At 41.2% G+C, this 23,569-nt stretch overlaps 1 protein-coding gene across 2 annotated transcripts; it reads left to right on the top strand.

Moving 5' to 3' along the window:
* The first annotated feature begins 5,971 nt into the window (after positions 1 to 5,971).
* LOC128222894 (uncharacterized) lies at positions 5,972 to 23,026 on the top strand. Of its 2 annotated transcripts, XR_008259247.1 has the most exons (4): positions 5,972 to 6,406; positions 15,893 to 16,110; positions 16,429 to 16,564; positions 21,616 to 23,026. XR_008259247.1 is itself a non-coding variant. In XM_052932068.1 (3 exons), the coding sequence occupies exons 1-3, from the start codon at positions 6,401 to 6,403 to the stop codon at positions 16,537 to 16,539; spliced, it is 348 nt and encodes a 115-aa protein (XP_052788028.1). In that variant the 5' UTR covers positions 5,972 to 6,400; the 3' UTR covers positions 16,540 to 16,858. The 2 variants fall into 2 exon arrangements, 1 of the variants encoding a protein (XP_052788028.1); XM_052932068.1 differs by lacking the exon at positions 21,616 to 23,026 and having other exon boundaries at positions 5,972 to 6,419; positions 16,429 to 16,858.
* Positions 23,027 to 23,569: the final 543 nt, after the last annotated feature.

Raw genomic sequence — 23,569 nt, 5'->3', positions numbered from 1 at the left:
ACTTCACTGGCAATCAACTTAAACTAGGATCAACACATACAAGCTAAAACACTACATTTAATGATATAATCCAAACATTTACGAACTACTTACACTGATGTACCGGCAAAATCCAAGGTTGTTTTGGAGAAAAATGGCCGAGGAGCTCCGAATGGTATCATTTAAAGGCTTACACAGTTTGATTACATACGATGAATTTTTAATCCGATCACCATATTGTACATTGGTATAAAATACGGATTGTCGTATATATTATACTATAATCACTTCACGAGTGAGCCAGGATAGTCCTGAAAATACTTAGTCTATAAGAAGTTCTCAACTGAGCCGGGATTGCTATCTCGTCCTATAATGAGTTCACGAGCTTGCCGGGATTGTCGTGTATATATACTATAATGAGCTCACGAAAGTGCCGGGATTGCCTTGTACATACTATAATGAGTTCACGAGCGTGCCGGGATTGCCTTGTACATACTATAATGAGTTCACGAGCGTGCCGGGATTGCCTTGTACATACTATAATGAGTTCACGAGCGTGCCGGGATTGCCTTGTACATACTATAATGAGCTCACGAGAGTGCCGGGATTGCCTTGTACATACTATTATGAGTTCACGAGCGTGCCGGGATTGCCTTGTACATACTATAATGAGTTCACGAGCGTGCCGGGATTGCCTTGTACATACTATAATGAGTTCACGAGCGTGCCGGGATTGCCTTGTACATACTATAATGAGTTCACGAGAGTGCCGGGATTGCCTTGTACATATTATAATGAGTTCACGAGCATGCCGGGATTGCCTTGTACATACTATAATGAGCTCACGAGAGTGCCGGAATTGCCTTGTACATATTATAATGAGTTCACGAGCGTACCGGGATTGCCTTGTACATACTATAATGAGCTCACGAGCGTGCCGGGATTGCCTTGTACATACTATAATGAGTTCACGAGCGTGCCGGGATTGCCTTGTACATACTATAATGAGTTCACGAGCGTGCCGGGATTGCCTTGTACATAGTGCCGGGATTGCCTTGTACATACTATAATGAGTTCACGAGCGTGCCGGGATTGTCGTGTATATATACTATAATGAGCTCACGAGCGTGCCGGGATTGCCTTGTACATACTATAATGAGTTCACGAGCGTGCCGGGATTGCCTTGTACATACTATAATGAGTTCACGAGCATGCCTGGATTGCCTTGTACATACTATAATGAGTTCACGAGCGCGCCGGGATTGCCTTGTACATACTATAATGAGTTCACGAGCTTGCCGGGATTGTCGTGTATATATACTATAATGAGTTCACGAGCGTGCCGGGATTGCCTTGTACATACTATAATGAGTTCACGAGAGTGCCGGGATTGTCGTGTATATATACTATAATGAGCTCACGAGAGTGCCGGGATTGCCTTGTACATACTATAATGAGTTCACGAGCGTGCCGGGATTGCCTTGTACATACTATAATGAGTTCACGAGCGCGCCGGGATTGCCTTGTACATACTATAATGAGTTCACGAGCTTGCCGGGATTGTCGTGTATATATACTATAATGAGTTCACGAGCGTGCCGGGATTGCCTTGTACATACTATAATGAGTTCACGAGAGTGCCGGGATTGTCGTGTATATATACTATAATGAGCTCACGAGAGTGCCGGGATTGCCTTGTACATACTATAATGAGTTCACGAGCGTGCCGGGATTGCCTTGTACATACTATAATGAGTTCACGAGAGTGCCGGGATTGCCTTGTACATACTATAATGAGCTCACGAGCGTGCCGGGATTGCCTTGTACATACTATAATGAGTTCACGAGCGTGCCGGGATTGCCTTGTACATACTATAATTAGTTCACGAGAGTGCCGGGATTGTCGTGTATATATACTATAATGAGTTCACGAGCGTGCCGGGATTGTCGTGTATATACTATAATGAGTTCACGAGCGTGCCAGGATTGCCTTGTACATACTATAATGAGTTCACGAGCTTGCCGGGATTGTCGTGTATATATACTATAATGAGTTCACGAGCGTGCCGGGATTGTCGTGTACATACTATAATGAGTTCACGAGCTTGCCGGGATTGTCGTGTATATATACTATAATGAGCTCACGAGAGTGCCGGGATTGCCTTGTACATACTATAATGAGTTCACGAGCGTGCCGGGATTGCCTTGTACATACTATAATGAGTTCACGAGCGTGCCGGGATTGCCTTGTACATACTATAATGAGTTCATGAGCGTGCCGGGATTGCCTTGTACATACTATAATGAGTTCACGAGCGTGCCGGGATTGCCTTGTACATACTATAATGAGTTCACGAGCGTGCCGGGATTGCCGTGTACATACTATAATGAGTTCACGAGCGTGCCGGGATTGTCGTGTATATATATACTATAATGAGTTCACGAGCGTGCCGGGATTGTCGTGTATATACTATAATGAGTTCACGAGCGTGCCAGGATTGTCGTGTACATACTATAATGAGTTCACGAGCGTGCCGGGATTGTCGTGTATATATACTGTAATGAGTTCACGAGCTTGCCGTGATTGCCGTGTACATACTATAATGAGTTCACGAGCTTGCCGGGATTGTCGTGTATATATACTATAATGAGTTCACGAGCTTGCCGGGATTGTCGTGTATATATACTATAATGAGCTCACGAGCTTGCTGGGATTGTCGTGTATATATACTATAATGAGTTCACGAGCGTGCCGGGATTGTCGTGTATATACTATAATGAGTTCACGAGCGTGCCGGGATTGCCTTGTACATACTATAATGAATTCACGAGCGTGCCGGGATTGTCGTGTATATATACTGTAATGAGTTCACGAGCGTGCCGGGATTGCCTTGTATATACTATAATGAGCTCACGAGCATGCCGGGATTGTCGTGCATATACTATAATGAGTTCACGAGCGTGCCGGAATTGTCGTGTATATACTATAATGAGTTCACGAGCGTGCCTGGATTGCCTTGTACATACTATAATGAGTTCAGGAAGCTTGCCGGGATTGTCGTGTATATATACTATAATGAGTTCACGAGCGTGCCGGGATTGCCTTGTATATATACTATAATGAGCTCACGAGCGTGCCGGGATTGTCGTGTATATACTATAATGAGTTCACGAGCGTGCCGGGATTGCCTTGTATATATACTATAATGAGCTCACGAGCGTGCCGGGATTGTCGTGTATATACTATAATGAGTTCACGAGCGTGCCGGGATTGTCGTGTATATATACTATAATGAGCTCACGAGCGTGCCGGGATTGCCTTGTACATACTATAATGAGCTCACGAGCGTGCCGGGATTGCCTTGTACATACTATAATGAGTTCACGAGCGTGCCGGGATTGTCGTGTATATATACTATAATGAGCTCACGAGCGTGCCGGGATTGCCTTGTATATACTATAATGAGCTCACGAACGTGCCGGGATTGCCTTGTACATACTATAATGAGTTCACGAGCGTGCCGGGATTGTCGTGTATATATACTATAATGAGCTCACGAGCGTGCCGGGATTGCCTTGTATATACTATAATGAGCTCACGAGCGTGCCGGGATTGCCTTGTTCATACTATAATGAGTTCACGAGCGTGCCGGGATTGTCGTGTATATATACTATAATGAGCTCATGAGCGTGCCGGGATTGCCTTGTATATACTATAATGAGCTCACGAGCGTGCCGGGATTGCCTTGTTCATACTATAATGAGTTCACGAGCGTACCGGGATTGTCGTGTATATATACTATAATGAGCTCACGAGCGTGCCGGGATTGCCTTGTACATACTATAATGAGTTCACGAGCGTGCCGGGATTGTCGTGTATATATACTATAATGAGCTCACGAGCGTGCCGGGATTGCCTTGTATATACTATAATGAGCTCACGAACGTGCCGGGATTGCCTTGTACATACTATAATGAGTTCACGAGCGTGCCGGGATTGTCGTGTATATATACTATAATGAGCTCACGAGCTTGCCGGGATTGCCTTGTATATACTATAATGAGCTCACGAGCGTGCCGGGATTGCCTTGTTCATACTATAATGAGTTCACGAGCGTGCCGGGATTGTCGTGTATATATACTATAATGAGCTCACGAGCGTGCCGGGATTGCCTTGTACATACTATAATGAGTTCACGAGCTTGCCGGGATTGTCGTGTATATATACTATAATGAGTTCACGAGCGTGCCGGGATTGCCTTGTTCATACTATAATGAGTTCACGAGCGTACCGGGATTGTCGTGTATATATACTATAATGAGCTCACGAGCGTGCCGGGATTGCCTTGTACATACTATAATGAGTTCACGAGCGTGCCGGGATTGTCGTGTATATACTATAATGAGTTCACGAGCGTGCCGGGATTGTCGTCTATATACTATAATGAGTTCACGAGCGTGCCGGGATTGTCGTGTATATACTATAATGAGTTCACGAGCGTGCCGGGATTGTCGTGTATAAATACTATAATGAGTTCACGAGCGTGCCGGGATTGTCGTGTATACACTTTAATGAGTTCACGAGCGTGCTGGGATTGTCGTGTATAAATACTATAATGAGTTCACGAGCGTGCCGGGATTGTCGTGTATATACTATAATGAGTTCACGAGCGTGCCGGGATTGTCGTGTATATACTATAATGAGTTCACGAGCGTGCCGGGATTGTCGTGTATATACTATAATGAGTTCACGAGCGTGCCGGGATTGTCGTCTATATACTATAATGAGTTCACGAGCATGCCGGGATTGTCGTGTATATACTATAATGAGCTCACGAGCGTGCCGGGATTGTCGTGTATAAACTATAATGAGTTCACGAGCCTGCCGGGATTGTCGTGTATATTCTATAATGAGTTCACGAGCGTACCGGTATTGTCGTGTATATTCTCTAATGGGTTCACGAGCGTGCCGGGATTGTCGTGTATATACTATAATGAGTTCACTAGCGTGCCGGGATTGTCGTGTATATTCTATAATGAGTTCACGAGCGTGCCGGGATTGTCGTGTATATACTATAATGAGTTCACGAGCGTGCCGGGATTGTCGTGTATATACTATAATGAGTTCACGAGCGTGCCGGGATTGTCGTGTATATACTATAATGAGTTCACGAGCGTGCCGGGATTGTCCTGTATATACTATAATGAGTTAACGAGCGTGCCGGGATTGTCGTCTATATACTATAATGAGTTCACGAGCATGCCGGGATTGTCGTGTATATACTATAATGAGCTCACGAGCGTGCCGGGATTGTCGTGTATAAACTATAATGAGTTCACGAGCCTGCCGGGATTGTCGTGTATATTCTATAATGAGTTCACGAGCGTACCGGTATTGTCGTGTATATTCTCTAATGGGTTCACGAGCGTGCCGGGATTGTCGTGTATATACTATAATGAGTTCACTAGCGTGCCGGGATTGTCGTGTATATTCTATAATGAGTTCACGAGCGTGCCGGGATTGTCGTCTTTATACTATAATGAGTTCACGAGCGTGCCGGGATTGTCGTGTATATACTATAATGAGTTCACGAGCGTGCCGGGATTGTCCTGTATATACTATAATGAGTTAACGAGCGTGCCGGGATTTTCGTGTATATACTATAGGGAGTTCATGAGAGAGCCAGGAGTGTCGTATATTGTGCAATATAAAGTGAAACAGTTACACAAGATATAAAAGCACTTGTTTTCGACTAAAAGTTGATAAAATATCCCCCTAACCGCAAACCATGCTACGTGAGCCGCCCCTGGCAAAGAATGATTTCATACTGCTATGCACCGCCCAGTTCGATTCTCAGAGTTCAATCCTTTGTCGCCACAAACGGATCTTTCATCAAACTGTGTGGGTGTTTGTTATTTTGAAACAGCTGATTGTGAACTATTACTTTAGTTCACATACACTTGAAATTTTACTGAACGTAAACGCGTCACATTGTTTTTAAATACTGGAAATTGAATACATATTGTAAACAATAAACGGATTCCTTGTATCTAGATGAAAACAAAGATAACGTGTTGTTTACAAGTCGTATGCACTAGATAACCATACTGCTCTGTTAACTTTATTTCGAAATACACTAGCGTGAATTTCCTTTATACAAACAAAGGATAACGTCATTTTACGAAACGGTTTCAAGGCGATAAGAACTGGACATAAAAGTGTTAATACATAAACAAAGACATAAAAGTGTTAATACATAAACAAGGACATAAAAGTGTTAATACATAAACAAGGACATAAAAGTGTTAATACATAAACAAGGACATAAAAGTGTTAATACATACACAAGAAGAACCTGTTCTTGTTCAGCTATATTCTTTAATATTAAAAAATACAGCAGACACAAGGATCAGACAATGGATGACGGTAAAGTTGGAAGGTAGTTGGTAGTTGGGGATTCGAATAATCAACTACTTACCAGTTGCCAGTTGGGGATTCGAATATTCAACTACTTGCTTGTGGCCAGTTGGGAATTCGACAACACTGTTTTAATTCACTTTTATTGGTATATTCGCGAATGTTCAACTGCAAACCAGTCAGTAGTTGGGGATTCAGTTTATGTCTATATGTATGGTTTTAAAGGTCACATATGGAAAAATTAATCGTCAAATGTTTCTTTATGCATGTACACATATGTATCTTTGCGTCAAACACTAGCTGTTTTAATTTACTTTTATTCGTCTATTCGCCAGTCGGACATTCGTTCATTTCCAGTCGATTATTCGCGAATATTCAACTGCTAACTAGTCAGTAGTTGGGAATTCAGTTAATGTCTATATGTATGGTTTTAAAGGTCACATATGGGAACATTAATCGCCAAATATTTCTTTATGCATGTACACATATGTATCTTTGCAACAAACACTGTTTTAATTTACTTTTATTCGTATATTCGCCAGTCGGATATTCGACCATTTCCAGTAGATTATTCGCGAATGTTCAACTGCAAACCAGTCAGTAGTTGGGGATTCAGATTATGTCTATATGATTGGTTTTAAAGGTCACATATGGAAACATTAATCGCCAAATGTTTCTTTATGCATGTACACATATGCATCTTTGCAACAAACACTGTTTTAATTTACTTATATATGTAACGTACCACAGCTTGTACACACGTATATATGTAACGTACCACAGCTTGTACACACGTATATATGTAACGTACCATAGCTTGTACACACGTATATAGGTAACGTACCACAGCTTGTACACACGTATATATGTAACGTACCATAGCTTGTACACACGTATATATGTAACGTACCACAGCTTGTACACACGTATATATGTAACGTACCACAGCTTGTACACACGTATATAGGTAACGTACCATAGCTTGTACACACGTATATAGGTAACGTACCATAGCTTGTACACACGTATATAGGTAACGTACCACAGCTTGTACACACGTATATATGTAACGTACCATAGCTTGTACACACGTATATATATGTAACGTACCATAGCTTGTACACACGTATATAGGTAACGTACCATAGCTTGTACACACGTATATATGTAACGTACCATAGCTTGTACACACGTATATAGGTAACGTACCATAGCTTGTACACACGTATATATGTAACGTACCACAGCTTGTACACACGTATATATGTAACGTACCATAGCTTGTACACACGTATATATATGTAACGTACCACAGCTTGTACACACGTATATAGGTAACGTACCACAGCTTGTACACACGTATATAGGTAACGTACCACAGCTTGTACACACGTATATAGGTAACGTACCATAGCTTGTACACACGTATATATATGTAACGTACCACAGCTTGTACACACGTATATAGGTAACGTACCACAGCTTGTACACACGTATATAGGTAACGTACCATAGCTTGTACACACGTATATATGGACCGTACCATAGCGTGTACACACGTATATAGGCAACGTACCATAGCTTGTACACACGTATATATGTAACGTACCACAGCTTGTACACACGTATATATGTAACGTACCATAGCTTGTACACACGTATATATATGTAACGTACCACAGCTTGTACACACGTATATAGGTAACGTACCACAGCTTGTACACACGTATATAGGTAACGTACCACAGCTTGTACACACGTATATATGTAACGTACCACAGCTTGTACACACGTATATATGTAACGTACCACAGCTCGTACACACGTATATATGTAACGTACCACAGCTTGTACACACGTATATATGTAACATACCCAACTTGTACACACGTACATAGGTAACATACCCAACTTGTACACACGTATATAGGTAACATACCCAACTTGTACACACGTATATAGGTAACGTACCATAGCTTGTACACACGTATATGGGTAACGTACCACAGCTTGTACACACGTATATAGGTAACGTACCATAGCTTGTACACACGTACATATGTAACGTACCACAGCTTGTACACACGTATATAGGTAACGTAACACAGCTTATACACACGTATATAGGTAACGTACCACAGCTTGTACATACATATATAGGTAACGTACCACAGCTTGTACACACGTATATAGGTAACGTACCACAGCTTGTACACACGTATATAGGTAACGTACCACAGCTTGTACACACGTATATAGGTAACTTACCACAGCTTGTACATACATATATAGGTAACGTACCACAGCTTGTACACACGTCTATAGGTAACGTACCACAGCTTGTACACACGTATATAGGTAACGTACCACAGCTTGTACACACGTATATATGTAACGTACCACAGCTTGTACACACGTATATAGGTAACGTACCACAGCTTGTACACACGTATATAGGTAACGTACCACAGCTTGTACACACGTATATAGGTAACGTACCACAGCTTGTACACACGTATATATGTAACGTACCACAGCTTGTACACACGTATATAGGTAACGTACCACAGCTTGTACACACGTATATAGGTAACGTACCACAGCTTGTACACACGTATATAGGTAACGTACCACAGCTTGTACACACGTATATAGGTAACGTACCACAGCTTGTACACACGTATATATGTAACGTACCACAGCTTGTACACACGTATATATGTAACGTACCACAGCTTGTACACACGTATATAGGTAACGTACCACAGCTTGTACACACGTATATATGTAACATACCCAACTTGTACACACGTACATAGGTACCATACCCAACTTGTACACACGTACATAGGTACCATACCCAACTTGTACACACGTATATAGGTAACGTACCATAGCTTGTACACACGTATATAGGTAACTTACCATAGCTTGTACACACGTACATAGGTAACGTACCACAGCTTGTACACACGTATATAGGTAACGTACCACAGCTTGTACACACGTATAAATGTAACGTACCACAGCTTGTACACACGTATATAGGTAACGTACCACAGCTTGTACATACATATATAGGTAACGTACCACAGCTTCTACACACGTCTATAGGTAACGTACCACAGCTTGTACACACGTATATAGGTAACGTACCACAGCTTGTACACACGTATATAGGTAACGTACCATAGCTTGTACACACGTATATAGGTAACGTAACACAGCTTGTACACACGTATATATGTAACGTAACACAGCTTATACACACGTATATAGGTAACGTACCACAGCTTGTACATACATATATAGGTAACGTACCACAGCTTGTACACACGTATATAGGTAACGTACCACAGCTTGTACACACGTATATAGGTAACGTACCACAGCTTGTACACACGTATATAGGTAACGTACCACAGCTTGTACATACATATATAGGTAACGTACCACAGCTTGTACACACGTATATAGGTAACGTACCACAGCTTGTACACACGTATATAGGTAACGTACCACAGCTTGTACACACGTATATAGGTAACGTACCACAGCTTGTACACACGTATATAGGTAACATACCACAGCTTGTACACACGTATATATGTAACGTACCACAGCTTGTACACACGTATATATGTAGCGTACCACAGCTTGTACACACGTATATATGGACCGTACCATAGCTTGTCCACACGTATATAGGTAACGTACCACGGCTTGTACATACGTATATAGGTTATGTACCACAGCTTGTACACACGTATATATGTAACGTACCACAGCTTGTACACACGTATATATGTAACGTACCACAGCTTGTACACACGTATATAGGTAACGTACCACAGCTTGTACACACGTATATATGTAACGTACCACAGCTTGTACACACGTATATATGTAACGTACCACAGCTTGTACACACGTATATATGTAACGTACCACAGCTTGTACACACGTATATAGGTAACGTACCACAGCTTGTACACACGTATATATGTAACATACCCAATTTGTACACACGTACATAGGTACCATACCCAACTTGTACACACGTACATAGGTACCATACCCAACTTGTACACACGTATATAGGTAACGTACCATAGCTTGTACACACGTATATAGGTAACGTACCATAGCTTGTACACACGTACATAGGTAACGTACCACAGCTTGTACACACGTATATAGGTAACGTACCACAGCTTGTACACACGTATATATGTAACGTACCACAGCTTGTACACACGTATATAGGTAACGTAAACGTACCACAGCTTGTACATACGTATATATGAAACGTACCACAGCTTGTACACACGTATATAGGTAACGTACCACAGCTTGTACACACGTATATAGGTAACTTACTACAGCTTGTACACACGTATATAGGTAACGTACCACAGCTTGTACACACGTAGATATGAGACGTACCACAGCTTGTACACACGTATATATGGACCGTACCATAGCTTGTACACACGTATATAGGTAACGTACCACGGCTTGTACATACGTATATAGGTTATGTACCACAGCTTGTACACACGTATATATGTAACGTACCACAGCTTGTACACACGTATATATGTAACGTACCACAGCTTGTACACACGTATATAGGTAACGTACCATAGCTTGTACACACGTATATATGTAACGTACCACAGCTTGTACACACGTATATATGTAACGTACCACAGCTTGTACACCCGTATATAGGTAACGTACCACAGCTTGTACATACATATATAGGTAACGTACCATAGCTTGTACACACGTATATATGTAACGTACCACAGCTTGTACACACGTATATAGGTAACGTACCACAGCTTGTACACACGTATATAGGTAACGTAACACAGCTTATACACACGTATATAGGTAACGTACCACAGCTTGTACATACATATATAGGTAACGTACCACAGCTTGTACACACGTATATAGGTAACGTACCACAGCTTGTACACACGTATATAGGTAACGTACCACAGCTTGTACACACGTATATAGGTAACTTACCACAGCTTGTACATACATATATAGGTAACGTACCACAGCTTGTACACACGTCTATAGGTAACGTACCACAGCTTGTACACACGTATATAGGTAACGTACCACAGCTTGTACACACGTATATATGTAACGTACCACAGCTTGTACACACGTATATAGGTAACGTACCACAGCTTGTACACACGTATATAGGTAACGTACCACAGCTTGTACACACGTATATAGGTAACGTACCACAGCTTGTACACACGTATATATGTAACGTACCACAGCTTGTACACACGTATATATGTAACGTACCACAGCTTGTACACACGTATATAGGTAACGTACCACAGCTTGTACACACGTATATAGGTAACGTACCACAGCTTGTACACACGTATATAGGTAACGTACCACAGCTTGTACACACGTATATATGTAACGTACCACAGCTTGTACACACGTATATATGTAACGTACCACAGCTTGTACACACGTATATAGGTAACGTACCACAGCTTGTACACACGTATATATGTAACATACCCAACTTGTACACACGTACATAGGTAACATACCCAACTTGTACACACGTACATAGGTACCATACCCAACTTGTACACACGTATATAGGTAACGTACCATAGCTTGTACACACGTATATAGGTAACTTACCATAGCTTGTACACACGTACATAGGTAACGTACCACAGCTTGTACACACGTATATAGGTAACGTACCACAGCTTGTACACACGTATAAATGTAACGTACCACAGCTTGTACACACGTATATAGGTAACGTACCACAGCTTGTACATACATATATAGGTAACGTACCACAGCTTCTACACACGTCTATAGGTAACGTACCACAGCTTGTACACACGTATATAGGTAACGTACCACAGCTTGTACACACGTATATAGGTAACGTACCATAGCTTGTACACACGTATATAGGTAACGTAACACAGCTTGTACACACGTATATATGTAACGTAACACAGCTTATACACACGTATATAGGTAACGTACCACAGCTTGTACACACGTATATAGGTAACGTACCACAGCTTGTACACACGTATATAGGTAACGTACCACAGCTTGTACACACGTATATAGGTAACGTACCACAGCTTGTACACACGTATATAGGTAACGTACCACAGCTTGTACATACATATATAGGTAACGTACCACAGCTTGTACACACGTATATAGGTAACGTACCACAGCTTGTACACACGTATATAGGTAACGTACCACAGCTTGTACACACGTATATAGGTAACGTACCACAGCTTGTACACACGTATATAGGTAACATACCACAGCTTGTACACACGTATATATGTAACGTACCACAGCTTGTACACACGTATATATGTAGCGTACCACAGCTTGTACACACGTATATATGGACCGTACCATAGCTTGTCCACACGTATATAGGTAACGTACCACGGCTTGTACATACGTATATAGGTTATGTACCACAGCTTGTACACACGTATATATGTAACGTACCACAGCTTGTACACACGTATATATGTAACGTACCACAGCTTGTACACACGTATATAGGTAACGTACCACAGCTTGTACACACGTATATATGTAACGTACCACAGCTTGTACACACGTATATATGTAACGTACCACAGCTTGTACACACGTATATATGTAACGTACCACAGCTTGTACACACGTATATAGGTAACGTACCACAGCTTGTACACACGTATATATGTAACATACCCAATTTGTACACACGTACATAGGTACCATACCCAACTTGTACACACGTACATAGGTACCATACCCAACTTGTACACACGTATATATGTAACGTACCACAGCTTGTACACACGTATATAGGTAACGTACCATAGCTTGTACACACGTACATAGGTAACGTACCACAGCTTGTACACACGTATATAGGTAACGTACCACAGCTTGTACACACGTATATATGTAACGTACCACAGCTTGTACACACGTATATAGGTAACGTAAACGTACCACAGCTTGAACATACGTATATATGAAACGTACCACAGCTTGTACACACGTATATAGGTAACGTACCACAGCTTGTACACACGTATATAGGTAACTTACTACAGCTTGTACACACGTATATAGGTAACGTACCACAGCTTGTACACACGTAGATATGAGACGTACCACAGCTTGTACACACGTATATATGTAACGTACCATAGCTTGTACACACGTATATAGGTAACGTACCACGGCTTGTACATACGTATATAGGTTATGTACCACAGCTTGTACACACGTATATATGTAACGTACCACAGCTTGTACACACGTATATATGTAACGTACCACAGCTTGTACACACGTATATAGGTAACGTACCATAGCTTGTACACACGTATATATGTAACGTACCACAGCTTGTACACACGTATATATGTAACGTACCACAGCTTGTACACCCGTATATAGGTAACGTACCACAGCTTGTACATACATATATAGGTAACGTACCATAGCTTGTACACACGTATATATGTAACGTACCACAGCTTGTACACACGTATATAGGTAACGTACCACAGCTTGTACACACGTATATAGGTAACGTACCACAGCTTGTACACACGTATATAGGTAACGTACCACAGCTTGTACACACGTATATAGGTAACGTACCACAGCTTGTACACACGTATATATGTAACGTACCACAGTTTGTACACACGTATATATGTAACGTACCACAGCTTGTACACACGTATATATGGACCGTACCATAGCTTGTACACACGTATATAGGTAACGTACCACGGCTTGTACATACGTATATAGGTTACGTACCACAGCTTGTACACACGTATATAGGTAACGTACCACAGCTTGTACACACGTATATAGGTAACGTACCATAGCTTGTACACACGTATATAGGTAACGTACCATAGCTTGTACACACGTATATATGACACGTACCATAGCTTGTACACACGTATATATGAAACGTACCACAGCTTGTACACACGTATATAGGTAACGTACCACAGCTTGTACACACGTATATATGTAACATACCCAACTTGTACACACGTACATAGGTACCATACCCAACTTGTACACACGTACATAGGTAATATACCCAACTTGTACACACGTATATAGGTAACGTACCATAGCTTGTACACACGTATATAGGTAACGTACCACAGCTTGTACACAGGTATATAGGTAACGTACCATAGCTTGTACACACGTACATAGGTAACGTACCACAGCTTGTACACACGTATATAGGTAACGTACCACAGCTTGTACACACGTATATATGTAACGTACCACAGCTTGTACACACGTATATAGGTAACGTAAACGTACCACAGCTTGTACATACGTATATATGAAACGTACCACAGCTTGTACACACGTATATAGGTAACGTACCACAGCTTGTACACACGTATATAGGTAACGTACTACAGCTTGTACACACGTAGATATGAAACGTACCACAGCTTGTACATACGTATATATGTAACGTACCACAGCTTGTACATACGTATATAGGTAACGTACCACAGCTTGTACACACGTATATAGGTAACGTACCACAGCTTGTACACACGTATATAGGTAACGTACCACAGCTTGTACACACGTATATATGTAACGTACCACAGCTTGTACACACGTATATAGGTAACGTAAACGTACCACAGCTTGTACATACGTATATATGAAACGTACCACAGCTTGTACACACGTATATAGGTAACGTACCACAGCTTGTACACACGTATATAGGTAACGTACTACAGCTTGTACACACGTAGATATGAAACGTACCACAGCTTGTACATACGTATATATGTAACGTACCACAGCTTGTACATACGTATATAGGTAACGTACCACAGCTTGTACACACGTATATATGTAACGTACCACAGATTGTAAACACGTATATATGAAACGTAACACAGCTTGTACACACGTATATATGTAACGTACCACAGCTTGTACACACATAAACTAAGCTAAACAGAACGCTGTCATATTTTTGAGACTCAAGTCTCAGTCCGCTAAACACAGAATGTGGTATGTTTTGAATCTTTGCGCTTATTGTTTTACTTGACTGTGTGTCAGTAATATTACACGATCTGTTGTAAAGTGACAATCATTAAATCCATGTCCAGACGTACCTCGTCCAATGATATAATCAACATACCAGAATATATTCTAAACGTAAATATCAAAGTCTATTTAAACTGTCAGTGTCTTTCGTTTCGTTCGTCATCCTGATGATCCTCACCTCACTCTGGTAGTAGTTGACATATTAATTTTACAAATACTAGTTAGGTTCTGCTGTGAGCATTCTTAAGCATTGGACACTATCTTACAGAATGCATACAAATGTGAAAATATGAAAAAAATATATTTCAACGAAAGTGCATTTTGTTTAAGGATGTGGTGGTTCGTCTGGCTGTGACAGTGGGTTTGGTGGCGCCAGCTCTTGTGAACCAGACAGTTTCTCTGGCGGCTGTTCAACCGCTTTTTCTACAGACGACACATTTGGAAGTTCATCGTTTGGTCATAGCGGTCTTCCCCATTCGACTTTTGGACATTCAGTTGTGCCATCACACACAGGATTTAGTTCAGGAAACCATGTTGTACATATGCAGGTAATTTTATGTTATATCTGTATATCATTCGTCACCAGTAATAAAAGTAACAACCCACAGCCCCACCCACTTGGTTGAATTCCTGGGTACGTCGTACCATAATGCATAACATACGCAAGCCATATTGCGGGTGCTCAGTTTGAGGTAAGCGCGGTTGAGTTGTGACTATGGCATTGGGGTATAGGGTTAAATTTGTAATTTTACAGTATTTAAATTATTTATATTATTAAACAGTCCGTTTTCGAATTCAGAACGTTGCTCGAGATGGTTTATCATTGAGATATGATTTTTAATTTCTCATGATCACTTTCTTTTCAGCATGCCCCAACAGCAAACAAGGCGTGTTCAACTTTGTGCTGTATCATTGTAGCTCTAGTGTTCATTGCTGCGTTTGTGGCGATCTTTTTCATTTCAATGAATAGGTTTTGATGGACAAAGCTTGGATGACACATAAGTGGTTTTATAAGCTGTGTGAAGTTAGCTAAACATACGACATTGGACATTGGACATTCAAAATCGAATGCTGTGCTGGCACGACATTGGACATTGGACATTCAAAAGTGAAAGTCGTGCTAGCACGACATTGGACATTGGACATTCAAAATCGAATGTTGTGCTGGTACGACATTGGACATTGGACATTCAAAAGTGAAAGTCGTGCTAGCACGACATTGGACATTGGACATTCAAAATCGAATGTTGTGCTGGCACGACATTTGACATTGGACATTCAAAATCGAATGTTGTGCTGGCACGACATTGGACATTGGACATTCAAAAGTGAAAGTCGTGCTAGCACGACATTGGACATTGGACATTCAAAATCGAATGTTGTGCTGGTACGACATTGGACATTGGACATTCAAAAGTGAAAGTCGTGCTAGCACGACATTGGACATTGAACATTCAAAATCGAATGTTGTGCTGGCACGACATTTGACATTGGACATTCAAAATCGAATGTTGTGCTGGCACGACATTGGACATTGGACATTCAAAAGTGAAAGTCGTGCTAGCACGACATTGGACATTGGACATTCAAAATCGAATGTTGTGCTGGCACGACATTGGACATTGGACATTCAAAAGTGAAAGTCGTGCTAGCACGACATTGGACATTGGACATTCAAAATCGAATGTTGTGCTGGCACGACATTGGACATTGGACATTCAAAATCGAATGTTGTGCTCGCACGACATTGGACATTGGACATTCAAAAGTGAAAGTCGTGCTAGCACGACATTGGACATTGGACATTCAAAATCGAATGTTGTGCTGGCACGACATTGGACATTGGACATTCAAAAGTGAAAGTCGTGCTAGCACGACATTGGACATTGGACATTCAAAATCGAATGTTGTGCTGGCACGACATTGGACATTGGACATTCAAAATCGAAAGTCGTGCTAGCACGACATTGGACATTGGACATTCAAAATCGAATGTTGTGCTGGCACGACATTGGACATTGGACATTCAAAAGTGAAAATCGTGCTAGCACGACATTGGACATTGGACATTCAAAATCGAATGTTGTGCTGGCACGACATTGGACATTGGACATTCAAAAGTGAAAATCGTGCTAGCACGACATTGGACATTCAAAATCGAATGTTGTGCTCGCACGACATTGGACATTGGACATTCAAAAACGATTGTCGTGCCGGCACTACATTGGACATTCATAACCGAATGTTCTGCTGGCACGACATTGGACATTGGACATTCAAAAGTGAAAGTCGTGCTAGCACGACATTGGACATTGGACATTCAAAATCGAATGTTGTGCTGGCACGACATTGGACATTGGACATTCAAAAACGATTGTCGTGCCGGCACTACATTGGACATTCATAACCGAATGTTCTGCTGGCACGACATTGGACATTGGACATTCAAAAGTGAAAGTCGTGCTAGCACGACATTGGACATTGGACATTCAAAATCGAATGTTGTGCTGGCACGACATTGGACATTGGACATTCAAAATCGAATGTCGTGCTAGCACGACATTTGACATTGGACATTCAAAATCGAATGTTGTGCTGGCACGACATTGGACATTGGACATTCAAAATCGAATGTTGTGCTGGCACGACATTGGACATTGGACATTCAAAATCGAATGTCGTGCTAGCACGACATTGGACATTGGACATTCAAAATCGAATGTTGTGCTGGCACGACATTGGACATTCAAGATCGAATGTTGTGCTGGCACGACATTGGACATTGGACATTCAAAAGTGAAAGTCGTGCTAGCACGACATTGGACATTGGACATTCAAAATCGAATGTTGTGCTGGCACGACATTGGACATTGGACATTCAAAAGTTCCTGGTTGTCATATATATTCGCGCAGTGATTCAGATTATGTTAATAGTCAAATCGTTCTTTAAATAGTTCTGGATGCAGCAAAGTGAAGGCAATAAAAAAGAGTTCCATACGGGTACTTGTTTATCTTTGCCCGTTGGGAAGATAAGAATTTCACGCATGGACAAATGTTTGAATCTACTTTTCTGAGGTGGCAGAAATATATATATCCGAAATCTTGGACTGGTGATAAGGCTGCAATTCTAATTTGTCCATTCAAATTATTGTGTTAAATAACGACATTCAACTTGGCTTTTATTTTTTAAAATATGGTTTATAATAACGTATATCTGTCTATTCATAGTGACCAAATATTATTTAGGCATCCAATGGAAGTGGTAAATATTAAGAGAAAAAATATAATGAAACGACAACCAGTATACAAATAATGATTGTTGGACACAGGTCATTTTTACTCTTTAATTATCTGTCAGGAGTACCCTTTAAAATAATACCAAAATTATATGGGATCCCCATGCATCAAAATGTAGCATTATCGCCAATGGTTTATGCATTGACAAGTTTAGCTGTGGGTGTATGTTGCCTTAAGTCACATCCATGTCCGACAATATTATACATTTGAGGTACCTAACACATATTTAACAAAGAAACTTGTATTTGAAAGTCCGCAACATTGTTATTGAGAGTTGTATTTAAACAATCCTTTCGATTGATATACATACATATTCCCATGTAAATGCAGACACATTCATTAATGTAATATAATTATTCTAAAGCTCTGTAGATAAACACATACTGAAGTGCACATTTGTTGGGTTTATATAATTATTTGCGCTTTGTTTCCTTTCAACCCTTTCAACCATTGTCAGTTCTGCCCAAGATGCCATTTCCAATGGCGCTGGTGTCACATTTTACATGTATAAATTGTATATTCTGTAAAACCTATAAGAACTTATGTCGTATGTGATGAAGACGTCATTTTGAATTCTTTAATGTCGATGCGATTGATTATAAAACGCTTTGTGTAATTCTGTCGACTTATCAAAAAGGTTTATCGAACACAATTATTTCATATAAACTTTACCAAATGAAGACGACGTAGCATGTTCGACTGACTGAGTCGATAAAAAAACAAGTCGACAGGCAGGAATAGGTTACTTTATCGACTCATTGACAATATTTTTTTGTGTTTACGTAAAACCAGATAAAAAGATGTACGGACAATTACATTTATACTTGTAGGAATCATCAATGCATGTCTATATTTTCCATATGTCATTAAATACTGTGGATATAATTATCTTCACTTCCTTTATAAATGGTACTAGATGTGTAGCAGTTGTGTGTAAACAATTAAGCTTATTAAAAATATGCCATTTTGAAAGCATTATCACTGTTTGTCTACATATAATCCACGACCATTCATAAGTATATTCATTTGAATCTTTCTCTGCATATGTGACATCATATATATCTGAATCATGCTTAAGTTTCAAATATTGCGATGGAATCGTCATGACAATGCTCTCTTGGTGTTAATAAATTTTAAAATGGTTCATTGCTTTGTGATCTCTGACCCTTTTCAAATAATTTCAAGACAATATCTCAAACAAACAAAAAATCCGAATAATGCATGCAATCAAAATTAATTTAAAGTCGGTAAAAAAAACATTCATTCATAAAACATGTCATACATTGATTTAAATGTGCTAACTGCTAGCACGACTTTCACTTTTGAATGTCCAATGTCCAATGTCGTGCTGGCACAACATTCGATTTTGAATGTCCAATGTCCAATGTCGTGCCAGCACAACATTCGATTTTGAATGTCCAATGTCCAATGTCGTGCTAGCACGACTTTCACTTTTGAATGTCCAATGTCCAATGTCGTGCTGGCACAACATTCGATTTTGAATGTCCAATGTCCAATGTCGTGCTAGCACGACTTTCACTTTTGAATGTCCAATGTCCAATGACGTGCCAGCACGACTTTCACTTTTGAATGTCCAATGTCCAATGTCGTGCTGGCACAACATTCGATTTTGAATGTCCAATGTCCAATGTCGTGCAAGCACAACATTCGATTTTGAATGTCCAATGTCGTGCTAGCACGACTTTCACTTTTGAATGTCCAATGTCCAATGTCGTGCTGGCACAACATTCGATTTTGAATGTCCAATGTCGTGCTAGCACGACTTTCACTTTTGAATGTCCAATGTCCAATGTCGTGCCAGCACGACTTTCACTTTTGAATGTCCAATGTCCAATGTCGTGCTGGCACAACATTCGATTTCGAATGTCCAATGTCCAATGTCGTGCAAGCACAACATTCGATTTTGAATGTCCAATGTCCAATGTCGTGCTAGCACGACTTTCACTTTTGAATGTCCAATGTCCAATGTCGTGCCAGCACAACATTCGATTTTGAATGTCCAATGTCCAATGTCGTGCTAGCACGACTTTCACTTTTGAATGTCCAATGTCCAATGTTGTGCCAGCACGACTTTCACTTTTGAATGTCCAAAGTCCAATGTCGTGCTGGCACAAAATTCGATTTTGAATGTCCAATGTCCAATGTCGTGCCAGCACAACATTCGATTTTGAATGTCCAATGTCCAATGTCGTGCTAGCACGACTTTCACGTTTGAATGTCCAATGTCCAATGTCGTGCCAGCACAACATTCGATTTTGAATGTCCAATGTCCAATGTCGTGCTAGCACGACTTTCACTTTTGAATGTCCAATGTCCAATGTCGTGCCAGCACAACATTCGATTTTGAATGTCCAATGTCCAATGTCGTGCTAGCACGACAATCGTTTTTGAATGTCCAATGTCCAATGTCGTGCCAGCACAACATTCGATTTTGAATGTCCAATGTCGTGCTAGCACGACTTTCACTTTTGAATGTCCAATGTCCAATGTCGTGTCAGCACAACATTCGATTATGAATGTTCAATGTCCAATGTCGTGCCGGCACGACAATCGTTTTTGAATGTCCAATGTCCAATGTCGTGCTAGCACGACTTTCACTTTTGAATGTCCAATGTCCAATGTCGTGCCAGCACAACATTCGATTTTGAATGTCCAATGTCCAATGTCGTGCCAGCACAACATTCGATTTTGAATGTCCAATGTCCAATGTCGTATGTTTAGCTAACTTCACACAGCTGGTTTTATATTCTAATAAACTTTGACACAAAGGAACGACGAGACTAAAATGTGTTCGTGCAAACATCCACCTGTGTATTACGGGCTGGGGCTCTTTAAAAAGATGTAGGCCGTGTGCGCTACAAGGTGCATTGTCTGGCAGTACCCGTGTGCGCTATAAGGTGCATTGTCTGGCAGTAGCCGTGTGCGCTACAAGGTGCATTGTCTGGCAGTACCCGTGTGCGCTACAAGGTGCATTGTCTGGCAGTAGCCGTGTGCGCTACAAGGTTCATTGTCTGGCAGTAGCCGTGTGCGCTACAAGGTGCATTGTCTGGCAGTAGCCGTGTGCGCTACAAGGTGCATTGTTTGGCAGTAGCCGTGTGCGCTACAAGGTGCATTGTCTGGCAGAAGCCGTGTGCGCTACAAGGTGCATTGTCTGGCAGAAGCCGTGTGCGCTACAAGGTTCATTGTCTGGCAGTAGCCGTGTGCGCTACAAGGTTCATTGTCTGGCAGTAGCCGTGTGCGCTACAAGGTTCATTGTCTGGCAGTAGCCGTGTGCGCTACAAGGTTCATTGTCTGGCAGTAGCCGTGTGCGCTACAAGGTTCATTGTCTGGCAGTAGCCGTGTGCCCTACAAGGTTCATTGTCTGGCAGTAGCCGTGTGCGCTACAAGGTTCATTGTCTGGCAGTAGCCGTGTGCGCACAAGGTTCATTGTCTGGCAGTAGCCGTGTGCGCTACAAGGTTCATTGTCTGGCAGTAGCCGTTTGCGCTACAAGGTTCATTGTCTGGCAGTAGCCGTTTGCGCTACAAGGTTCACTGTCTGGCAGTAGTCGTTTGCGCTACAAGGTGCACTGTCTGGCAGTAGCCGTGTGCGCTACAAGGTGCATTGTCTGGCAGTAGCCGTGTGCGCTACAAGGTGCATTGTCTGGCAGAAGACGTGTGCGCTACAAGGTTCATTGTCTGGCCGTAGCCGTGTGCGCTACAAGGTTCATTGTCTAGGTAGCCCTGTGTGATTGACTGGTGGAACCTATATTGTTTATATTGGTGTTATCGAAGAACTGCATCCACAGTAGAGTGATCACAACGGTTTGCGTACTTTTTGTTATACATTTTGAACACCCTTTAACGCGCATCTTTGTGTACTGTATATTTGAATATTTCAGTATGTAAGTAGCATTGTCCTTTAGTTTTTAATTCCTTATCTCTTTTTAAAAGTCTCATCAACCTTATTTTGAAGAAATAGTCTATAGTCTAATGGTTAATAAATATATGTTTTGTACGTAATTATTTGTGTTAAGCAGAATAATTAATTTGATTGTGATTATTCATCTTCGTTTGAAGACTGTGTGTCCTTATACTTACACTTTCTCTCTACCTTCTGTGATATGTATATTTTGATACTGATAATGTCTGTGTTAAATAAAATAAACATGTTCCTCAAACTTGAGTTCTAATCATTTACCTAAAACAAAATCTGGAAGATGTGCATCTTCTGCTATTGAAAGGTTTCTTCCTTTAAGACAAGAATGGTAGGTTCGATCCACACCAAGGTCAGAGAGGTCTAGTGGTATAGGTGACCACCTATAACCCATGCGTTTGTAGGTTCGATCCACACCAGGGTGAAAGAGGTGTAGTGAAAAGATGACCACATATCACACATGCGTCTGTAGGTTCGATCCACACCAGGGTGAGAGAGGTGTAGTGGTATAGGTGACCACATATCACACATGCGTCTGTAGGTTCGATCCACACCAGGGTGAGAGAGGTGTAGTGGTATAGATGACCACATATCTCACATGCGTCTGTAGGTTCGATCCACACCAGGGTGAGAGAGGTGTAGTGGTGTAGGTGACCACATATCTCACATGCGTCTGTAGGTTCGATCCACACCAGAGTGAGAGAGGTCTAGTGGTGTAGGTGACCACATATCACACATGCGTCTGTAGGTTCGATCCACACCAGGGTGAGAGAGGT

Source organism: Mya arenaria, chromosome 17 (genome assembly GCF_026914265.1).
Source record: "Mya arenaria isolate MELC-2E11 chromosome 17, ASM2691426v1".
Classification (NCBI taxonomy): Eukaryota; Metazoa; Mollusca; class Bivalvia; order Myida; family Myidae; genus Mya; species Mya arenaria.
Note: the sequence above shows the minus strand (reverse complement) of the source record. Positions and strands in the feature narration are given on the sequence as shown.

What these genes read in the sequence shown, in the direction of transcription:
- LOC128222894 (XM_052932068.1), top strand. An exon ending in ACCATGTTGTACATATGCAG is followed by an intron (nt 16,111 to 16,428) that starts GTAATTTTATGT and finishes CTTTCTTTTCAG; the next exon opens with CATGCCCCAACAGCAAACAA.